This window comes from Cupressus sempervirens, chromosome 11 (genome assembly GCF_028749045.1).
Source record: "Cupressus sempervirens isolate cs-2001-9-10 chromosome 11, ASM2874904v1, whole genome shotgun sequence".
In the NCBI taxonomy this organism is placed as follows: Eukaryota; Viridiplantae; Streptophyta; class Pinopsida; order Cupressales; family Cupressaceae; genus Cupressus; species Cupressus sempervirens.
Window position 1 is genome coordinate 832,826,425 of NC_143128.1, and position 11,249 is coordinate 832,837,673.

Consider the following 11,249-nt stretch of genomic DNA (forward strand, 5'->3'; position numbering starts at 1 on the left):
TTCCTTGTTAGAGAATGGACTTTGCTAGGAGCCAATGAAATACATTCAATACATATCAATCCTTGTTAGGAGACTTTGAATTCCTAATAGGATATTCCAACATGTTAAGAGTTGTGCCAACCCTTTTAGGAGTTGTAGAAGGTAGAAGGAGCCATTGTTCAAATAGTTTCAAGGTTAGGACCATCAAACTCATTGTTCAACTGATATCTATGTTATCCCTTGTAGAACAATAGAAATTGAATAACTTTAGCTCCTATGTCCTCTTGAGTGAACTTATCCTCTTCAGATCTTGATACCAGATCACCAACTTCGGATCCAATGATCCCTTGGATTGCTTAATCCCATTTACCAAATATTTTGCATATCACACACTTGAACACATAATTCACAATAAGAAAAATAGCCTTCCTTTATATGATATCCTCAAAATAATTTCTTAAGTTGGCCTTCAAGCTTTCTTAATTAATTATGATAGGACCTCATTAAGATATTACATCTTCTCATAATTATAAATCACTCTTGGCTCACAATCTTTACAACTTCTCACATGTGCGACTTTAGACCTTGCACAATCATTGACATCATCACTAGGTTGTCTACTAAAACTATCTAATTGTGCTCATCATGATTGCATCTTAGTTAATTGATATAAATCAATCATTAGAAACCACTTATCAAGTACTCTATCTACTTGTTGTCTTTTGTAAATCTTGAATATCTTCTACATGTCTTTGAATTTCTCTATGTGCACTTAACCACTTCATCATGATACAATGTAGAACATGTCCTTAACTGTGCTTGACCTTATCATCAATACATAGTCTGTACGACCTTGTTCTTTATTTGTTATTCAACCAATCTTCACATAAACAATAATATGTTGCCATCAATGAAAAATACAATCATGAATGCAACATATCAATCATAAAAAATCTCTCTAGAATGCTTAGGATACTCCCCCAAAGGAATACCATTAGTATTCATGCTAAAATTCCCTTCCCAAGGGATTTTTTCCAAATATTCGCTATTACTGAGACATGCCTCCCAATCCCAAAACCAATACTCATATTTATCAAAAACCATTGAATTATTTCCAACGCAAAGATATAATTTATTATCATTAGGGCAATCACACTTAGAAACACTACGATAATCACCTTTAAGAGAATAAAAATGAATTTCATCCCTTCATATCCCCTTGAACACATTCAAGGCTATCCCAAATTTCTCTCTATCCCATATTATCCTTCCATAAACATTATTCATTATGCAAGTGAAAACAAATTTTGTAAGCATGTCAACACTCAGTCTGAGACAATGGATGAAACCTTCCTCTTAGAAGATCCATGTGGAAATATATTGATGATTCCTTGTAAAAAACTTAGAAATAAAATAATATCAAATGCATTCCTCACCTCATTTTTAGGGCTTGTTAAATAAAAGATGCAAGACTTTTACATAAACAAGGACATCTTTATTCAAGATGAATAAAAATGGATGCAACTAATACAAAAATAGAATTAATTAATTATTCATCAACCCAAGGTATTATGTAGAGTATTTCAATAATATTTTACCGCAAGAAACGACTGTGATTAGTCACTTATGATAGGAAACCATGAGGAATTTGCAGAAAAAACTTTGATCTTTATTGAAAAACTTCACAATATCAACCATTAAATATATTTGGGATCATTTTCAACACAAATAACCATAAAAATTTGTCTCAACTGATCAAAATTCTCTTACTGTACAAAAATTGATTGATGCAAAAGTTCTCAAGCAACTTGAAAAGTTGCTTGACAAAATTTGTGTAACTTTTTCATATTTTGATCATTTTGTCAACCTAACAATTCTAACAAGCTACATTATTTATTTTAACATCAAACATGGTTGAAATTACCAAAACCACTCTTGGTCTTACAATTTTGACCATGTGACCCATTTTGACAACTTTTTTGCAATATGCTAACTTTTTTAGGACTAGTGAACTTAATGGACCTACTAACATATTGGTTAACTCTCAATGGTCTTTATACATAATATTTGGTCCTTATATACCTTATTTACATTCATGGTCCATCAAAACACAAACTTTTCATATTTGATCTCCTAGAGTCCCCTATGATCCCTTTCTACCCATTTGAACAAATGAGATATGTCCCTAGGGACCCCTAGGGACATATGCTATCATGGAATTGGTTTGAAATGGGTGATAGGATACTCTATGACCCATTCATACCCATTCTAACAAATGAGATATGTTCTTATCACTCATAGGACCCCTAAGGACATATTTTGTCATCAAATGGGTCAAAAGGGGTCATAGAATACCATATGACCCCTTTTAACCCATTTGATCAAATGAGATATGACCTTAGAGCTCCTAGGACCCTCAGGGAAATATGTTGTCATAGAATTGGTCGAAAGGTTACCCTATGACCCCTTTCAACCCATTCAATTGCATTATATTTGTCCCTAGGGGTTCTACGATCAATAAGAATGTATGTTTTCATAGGATGGGTTGAAAGAGATCATAGGATGTCCTATGACCCCTTTCAACTCATTCAAACAAATGAATTATGTCCCTATATAATTATCATAATATATACTATATAACTACTAACTTATAACTATAAAAACTAAGTATAATATAATTTATCATATACTATAATACAATATATAAACTATAATATATACACTATATTTAAATATATGTTATTATTCAATGTATACTATAATTTAATATACATACTATATAACAACTGTATATAGTATATTAAATATATATAGTATATTAAATTTATACTATATAATTACTATATATACTAAGATATATACTACATATATAATAATATATAATATAATATAATACTATCCTCTATAATATGATACTATATATATTATATGCTATAAACTCATAATATTAAATATATGCAATTATTAGTTATTAAAAAAAGAATTAAAAAAAAATTGTTGATTTGTCTCATTCTATAACAACCAAAAAGACACAAAGTTGACCAATTGAATTTTAATCACATGGATCAAGGAGGAGAGAATCTTAACCTCTCACAATGTTCAAATCCAGACCCTCCAACATCCATGGGATTCCTCTAGTAAGGGCGACAAAGAATTGGGTACCTGATAAATCTGATACCTAATATATTGGGTATCTGATTTTCTTAGGTAATGTTTTTTTCTTTGATATTTGGATGCCCTTTTCAACTTTATGCAAAACTATGAAATCAAAACCAACATCGCACACAGTCAATTAGGGACACACTGCACCTATAGGAAATGCTCCATTTCTTCGGTGATTAACGAGTTTGCCTCTCACAGATCATCAAACAATTTATGGATTTTTTTTGTAGCATATTTCTCATTCCAATTCGTAAGAATAAGAACTTTTAGAGGTCATTTGATTGCCCATTTTCAGGTTTTTATTGTAGAATTTGATGATAAACAAATTCATAGATCCCTAGATATCCTGCATGCAAATAACCTGCTACAAGGAAGAAAGAAAGACAAAGAGAGAGAAGGGTTTTCTCAATAAATAGGAAGATTGAATTTATTTGTGAAAAATAGAATGAAGGAATTTACAACAAATCAATCCTTATGAAGGAGATCAAAACCCTAAAAGGGAATCCTTAAGAGGTAAATGACATTTAATTACTAATTAATTATTAAATGGAAATGCAAGGTGCATAAAGTGAAATCTTAAGAAGGTAGTAAAGGTAATTTAGTAATTGAAATTAAATTAACCTTTTACTCTAACATTTATTTGACAAGGTATTTAATCTTCCCCTCTTTCATTGCTATATAGTTTATCATTTTTTCATATCTTCATATCTCATATTGCACATCTGCTTTCTTAAACCCTCTTAAGGTGGAGGTGAGAGGGGAATAAATCTGAGTTACTCATCCCTTTTTCATTAAGTTTTGTATTGATACTTACTTTTGTGTCAATAAAACCTAATTAAGGGGTGGATCTTGGTTTTCCCTCTCCTAAATGTGTTGGGGTGGTTGATCCCATTTTACCCTTGCACAATTGCAAACATACATACCTATGAAATTGCAATAGTAATAACATATTTAATACCTAGTAGACAAAAAGAGGTGAAGGAAGATGACAAATAAGGGTATCACTAATTTTCTCTTTCATACTAATATGAATAGATAAATAACTACTATCTAGGTTGATATTATACAAAATCCAATGAGGACAATATAAGGTATGCGTTATTTACCAATGTCATCTTCAAAGTATAAGATGGATAAAGGATTTGATGTCAAACATCATAAGAAACTATAAATAAATTCTTGGAGTACATATTTTGGAGTTTAGATATTATCACAAAGTAAGCATGAATTCCATAATTAAGAATCTAGCTTAGTATTTACAACACATCATGGAGCAAATACATAGTGTTGTGGCTTCCCTGATTAAGAATCTAGCTTAGTATTTACAACACAGAAGCAAGAAAATATATATATTTGTCAAGAAATGAAAAGAATGAGCCCTCAACTTCAATATTTCAAATGCAAAGGCCCAACTTGAGGTTAAAATTTTAAAAAAATCCTTATTTTATACATATTTTAAAGAAGCCCTTTGTAGAAAGTGAGTTGTGTTTCACAAAGTATTGAATAGAATCCCAATGTTTGAATAAAGTGACATTTAATGTAATGTGGGTTTTGGGGAAATGTCATGTCAAAAAGAAAATGTAATGGTTAGGGGTTTCTTTTACTCACATGCAAACCCTCAATATTTTCAAGCACTCAAATTTGGAGGAGATAACTTCCAAGGTTTACATAATAGATGAATATGAAAAAGAGTGAATATGAAATTCTCAAAAACATAAATCCATCAAAAATTTTCTCTTCTTCTAGTAAGGCCCGCACTTGTGTATTTGAGTCCAAAGCAAAGTAGAGTCCGGATTCGTAAGGAAAAAGAAGATTCATCTAGTAAAATTTTGCATGAGAGCTACAATAATGGAATTTCCTGTCTTAGTAAAGAGTGTCAAGGATTTTTACCATAGAATATTATGCAGTGATGATATAATAAAAGGGCCATTCCTGTAGACGAGTAAGAAATCTACAAGATGAGTCTTCAAACTGCATAGATTTCACCCTAAAACTTTCCATATACCACTTGAAACCCTAGGGGGTCTCACAATGATGCCTACAAACAATAAAATATATAAATTGATAATGAGTGGTTTTTTCTATACCACAAATATGTTGAACCATTCTTAGCTAATTGCTTGTCTAGAGGTAGACGAATCTGAATAGAGCTACAAATTTTAGCAAAACAAGCTTTCAAAGTTGGAACACAAATGGTTATGATTATTTCCCTTGACAAAACAAATATAACGGATCATTTTTTTTACAACAAGATAAAGCATCAAGGGATTTGGGAAAATTAGAGTAAAGAACTAAGTTAATAATTGAAAGGGCAAGAAACTGCAAAGAGCTCAATGTAATCCACAACATGACTATTTTTTCCTAGCCAAGAAGATTCAACCCTCTATAAAAAGCTATGATTTTTTTTTTCTTGAAGCAAATCCAAGAGTCCAATAATCCGACTTCGGTATCATCTACCACACGTCCCTACATGTATGCCAAATATAGAAGCACAATTGATCCACGTGAACTATTTTCCCAATGCTACATGAGAGAACATGCAATTTTCACTAAATTTGTTTATTGATAAAAAAAAAAGACCACTAGTAAAAATAGCTTCCACTAATTAGAAAATAGAAATAACATAATAAAAAATTACTTAATATAATTGAACAAACAAAATCAAAAGTAAGTGTTTCTCATGAATGGTTTATGATTAATTGAAAAAAAGCACATTAAAACTTTAGTCTAATGCCTTATCAACAAAACTAATAAATACTTATTATAATCAATAAAAAATATTTAACTAATTAATAAATACAATCAATTACTCATTGCACCTCAAAATTAATTATAAATAATAATTATAACCATTGGAAAACAATTTATTAATACTATCAAATCCTTGTTGAAACTCCAAATTAAATATAAAATAGTTATAATTCAACACTACAGCTTTTGGAAAATTAGTGTGGTGCTGTCCAACAATAGAATATGGGCGACCAAAACTTTGAATATTCTTGCCCATTTCCATTTTTATTAATTAATTGAATTAAGGTGGGGTGAACCCACTCAAGAAATCATATCCCACAGATATTTAGTTAATTAATTAATTAATTAAAAATTGGCTGCTTAAACAAATGATATTGACAGGGCCATAATTTATTATTATTTATAAAATATCTAGGAATTTTAGTATTTGTGTTTAGACACGTGCGAATATCTGCGTCATTGCCGGGAAGCCAGGTAGGCTTTCTCCATCAGTACACCTGGCAATTTCAACGCTAGATATAAATAAACCAGGGTTTGTTTCGTCATGGTCTGATTCGAATATCGAGGATCATTAATTTGAAAAAAGAAAAAAAATGCAATCGATTTTGAGAAGTCGAAGATGATCACAGAAAGTTTTTCTGGATCATTGCAAGGAAGATTTTTTGGGCTCTCCAATTAGAAGAAAGCGGCGGTTTTCGGCGGATCCTTCTTTTCATCGGAATTCATATTGTGCATTTACTGCACTCTCCATTGGAAATGCAATGACATTTAATTTCTGTCGGAAATTAAATTGCGCATGGTTTCGAAGATTTAGTGAGTGTTGCTAATTTGATTATGTGCTTTTGTGACGTTTTATAGAAGGAATTTGGAAGAGATCTTGCCTTATGTAAAGAAACGAGCTTTGTGGAGCTTGAGAAGAAAACCTAGGTTTTGCAGTTTGATCAGCATGTTGACCTGCATAGCTTGTTCGAAGCAGCTCGATGGCGGAATGGACGACGGCAACTCCGGCGCTGTCAGGTCACCCGCCTCAAAAGATACCGTCAAGAATCTTACTGCTCAGGTTTTTATACTTTTCTTTCATTTCTTACAAATTACTCCGTCCTTCATTTTGCTTTTTTGGTGAAATGAATGGTTAGGCGTTGTAAATCTAGCAGCGTCGTGACTGTGTAAACTGTGAAAGATTTTTCGACCCCGTCGTTTAACCCTAGCTTGAGCTCAAGAAAGTCTTATCTGAACAGTTGCGGCTAAATGCTTTCTTTTTGGTTTTTCTATCTGACTGCTTAGGTCTTTACACTTTTATTTCATTTAATCTTACATGTTACTATGCATCTCCTTATTTTGTTAAATGAATGTTACGCCTTGTTAATATACCAACGTGACTGCGTACACTGTGACAGATTTTTTGATCCCGTCTTTTAACCCTAGATTCATGAATCTTGACCTCAAGAAAGTCCCATCTAAACATTTGCGGCTAAATGCTTGCTTTTGCTTTTTGTATCTTTTTTCTCATACTTCAGTTCCTTTCTTTATCGAACTTTGTTACTTTCTTGTATCTTGGAAAGCTTTGAGAAAGAAATTATTTCGCTTAATTTTATTTTTTCTCAGAACTGAAATATTACTCAACTTTATGTACCTTTCTTTATCGACTTTTGTTCTTTTCTTGCATCTTGAAAGCTTTCGGACTCTGGCGGTGAAGGCTGTGACTGTAGGCGACTTTTATGCGACTAAAAGTGATCATCTTTTTGTTTTTGGCCAGATTAAGGATGTGGTATTAAGGCTTTCCCGATCGAACCGGTACGGAAAACTTGTTGCTGCGGGATCTAAAGCCGATGGCCTTCCGAATTCAAATTCTTCTTCAACCAGCAGCACGCCAAAGTTTCACAATGCGTTGGAAGAACTGGAAGAAGAAGAAGAGGACGGGGAAGGGAAGGAGTGGACTTCCGAATTCGAAACTGGCATCATGATCACCTTAGTTTCTGGCAAAGATGGCAGAAATGAGCTCAAACGGATCAGATTCTGGTATCAAACCAACTCTACTCTTATGTAATCATATCTTTACTCCGAATTTGAAGCTTATTTTTGACATAGTGAACGCAAAGAAATTTCAAGTCAACTTTTAAACCTATTCTTATGATGGATCGCACTTGTTTAAAAAAATCTCTCAAGAGTTTGAAGAAAAATCCTTTTCGCAGGTCTATGGACTTGCGAAAAGTTTAGATCGTTTATTATTTTAACATTTTTCATTGCTGTGGGAGTGATTGCAAATTAGAGCAATAAATGCATAAAGTTCATGTAGCGCTCAGCTTCAGCCCTTTGTCTTTGTCCGTTTGAGCTTTTCATCTACTGGTGTCTTCGTACACATGCTTGTTTTGTTTTGTTACTCGCGGAGACACCGCCGAAAATAAGTCCCGCGCAGAATCTCTGATTTTCCTTCACATACTTCTTGAAGAGATGGGTTTACGCTATTTTTTGTCGCTTTTTTAAGCTGTTATTCGTTAATTTCTGTCTGAATATTGAAAAGCTTTGTCCACATATCTGTCAAAATTGTCAAATTTCTGCAGCCGGGAAATGTTCAACAAAACGCGGGCTCAGGTGTGGTGGGCAGAGAATCACGAGAAGCTCTTAGCGCTGTACAACGTTCGTACTCCTGTAAAGCACGAAGACCTGCTGCCAAGATCTCAGAACGAGGAGGTACAAAAACTTAGACGAGCTAAAAACATAAAATAAAATCGAAGTAGGTAGTGGAAAATCTGTTTGATATCGATAAGAGGTTTGTATTCATGTGTGGAACAGATTGATGGGAAGGTACAGGAATCCGCGGGTAAAGACAGTCCCGTGGCGCCGCCAGCGCAAAACAATCTCCCAGAAAGACCTGCTGAGCATGCGTGTGCGATTCGATCCGACGACCTTGTGAGCAGCAGCGACAATCAATCAACGAAAAGTGCCGCAACAAATTCATGTGAGGAGGAGGAGGAGGAGGCTGACGAAGAACGAGAGTGGATGGAAGAGGACGAGCCCGGGGTCTACATTACCATTCGCTATTCACCATTAACCGGCGCAAGGGAAGTCAAGCGTGTTCGATTCAGGTATGACTTCTTTACATTGTTTTATAATACTTTTTTCCATAATTCGAGATAAAAAATCATCAACCCCTATTTTAAGTCTTATATGAGTCAACTGTGGAACGCGTTCAGATACCGACCTGTTACGAGTCCTATTTTCAATTTTGGTTCATTGTATTTCCGGTGTTAAAAAGTCTTTTTATGTTATATTATCTTATCTTATATGGTACTTGTCAGTAGGCTAATTAGTACTCGTCCCTAGACTAAGTGCTATTGTGAAAAAACAGGAAAGGAAAGGAAAGGAAGTGGGATTTGAAATTCTGACCTCTCTTTCAAGAGTACAAGTTCTCCACCACTAGGCCAACTCAAGCTATACTTCATAGATTTTATAATTTAATTAGTGATTAATATTTTTATTTCAGTCACTTAAAATTAACTGAAAAACTAATAAGTTTTATAAGTTAATTTTTATTAAAGTAAATGTGATTCATTAATGTTTAATATATTTTAATGTAAATGATTTGGTTTAATTTTTTTATATTTTATTATTATATTTTTTTATAATTTAATATTTGTCATTCAATTAAATATACTAAAAAGATATCTTTCGTATATTATATAATATTTCAAGAAATACTATTATATACTATTATTTTCATATTTTAATATATTTTTAATATAATATTATCAATGATATATATATATATATATATATATATATAATTAATATAATTATAGAAAATTATAATTATCTAATATTTAATTAATTAAAATATTTTATAAATTATAATAAATTTATTAAATTAAAACTATATTTATATAAAAGCTAAAAGACAAGTACTAAGCCACTATGTGGCATTTGTCTTAGTAGAAGTATTAATTATATTATTTAAATATTTATATATTGTCAAAGCAAAAAGACTAATAAGATAACGTAAATTGAGTTGGAGATTGGTTAATCTTCTAGTTGCAATTGTAAGATTTTTACAATTCATTGCAATGTTATATCATTTTTTAATTTTATTGTATGGAATTTTTTTAATTGTTATAAATAAGAACTATTTTCTATATTTTTTACTATCATTGAAAATCAATGAACCCTTTAAAAATTTAGATTGTCAAATTAACTATAACATTACTTATATTCTTGTTCTATTTTGAAAGTTATTTTACTTAATTTTATATGTAATTGATATAGTTTTTAATATTAAAATTTAAAATCTTTTACTAAAGAGATGATAAATAATGGAAAAATATCCTTTTGAATTTTTATATTTATATTAACAATATTTTCACTATTTTTTATTTTTTAAATTAATAAAAAATATAATTTTGATGACAATGTTTAAACTATTATAATTGGAAAATAATTTAAGAAATTACACTTTAATTCATCAAATGTAATTATACATTAACACCCTTAGACATGTCTGAAGAAAATTTTATTATCTTTCAATATTATGAGTAGTTTTCAATTGAATGTTTTAGTAGGCATAAGCTACACATGCCATGTAGAATGTGTGGTGTTAAATTAATTATATTTATTTGTAATTATTAATACTTTAACGTTAGATTTTATATTTTGTAATTAATCTGTTTCTGTAATTTAATCGTGTGCAGTCGTGAAAAGTTCAGCGAGATGCAGGCGAGATTATGGTGGGAAGATAATCGTAGGAGAATACAAAAGCAATATATAGACAGTCATAATGTTTAAAGTGAGGCTTCTAATTGCAGATTATTTGACGTACGTCTCAAAAAAGAGTTTGTAAGGTGTGGCCGGATGTGAACAGTTATAACTTTGGGCAAGACTTCTGTTTATAAAGTTGTTATAAGCGAGGAATTGGTCAAAAATTTCAATGGATTGATGATAAAGTGAAATGTTTTATAGGGAGTACAATATATTTAATATGGGCATATTTTAAAAAAATTGTTAATTTTTTTTTTTTTTTTGTAAATGTAGTTATGTATGGATTTTTTATTTGAAGTTCTTTAAAATTATATATATTTTTTCATATTGATGTATTCAAATATAATCTTGGGTGGATTTTTTTACATTTTGTGTTAATTTTTTTTTTTTTTATTGGTAGAAGGTTAAAGCTAAGATTAATTTTTATGTGCTGTGATTAATTATTAATAATAATTATTAGTTGTTAAGTTCATGTAGATTTGAAGTGAACACCTCTTATATAAGAGGCTCACAATTTATCGTTGGTGCTATAAGCTCTTGCCATATTTTTTAATTCTTTAATAGTAGAATTCAATTTTTTGTTATAATAATTTTTTTCAGCAGTAAAA

General features: G+C 31.1%; 1 protein-coding gene across 1 annotated transcript; it reads left to right on the plus strand.

Moving 5' to 3' along the window:
* Positions 1 to 6,439: 6,439 nt before the first annotated feature.
* On the plus strand, positions 6,440 to 10,874 carry LOC149532144 (protein Brevis radix-like 3). The gene is made up of 5 exons (XM_089810722.1): positions 6,440 to 6,952; positions 7,649 to 7,911; positions 8,454 to 8,583; positions 8,686 to 8,978; positions 10,575 to 10,874. The coding sequence occupies exons 1-5, from the start codon at positions 6,839 to 6,841 to the stop codon at positions 10,666 to 10,668; spliced, it is 894 nt and encodes a 297-aa protein (XP_089666848.1). The 5' UTR covers positions 6,440 to 6,838; the 3' UTR covers positions 10,669 to 10,874.
* Positions 10,875 to 11,249: the final 375 nt, after the last annotated feature.

Coding starts and splice junctions, on each gene's coding strand:
- LOC149532144 (XM_089810722.1), top strand. CDS start 6,839: ATGTTGACCTGCATAGCTTGTTCGAAGCAGCTCGATGGCGGAATGGAC. Junction 7,912..8,453: donor CTCAAACGGATCAGATTCTG/GTATCAAACCAA, acceptor AAATTTCTGCAG/CCGGGAAATGTTCAACAAAA. Junction 8,979..10,574: donor GTCAAGCGTGTTCGATTCAG/GTATGACTTCTT, acceptor AATCGTGTGCAG/TCGTGAAAAGTTCAGCGAGA.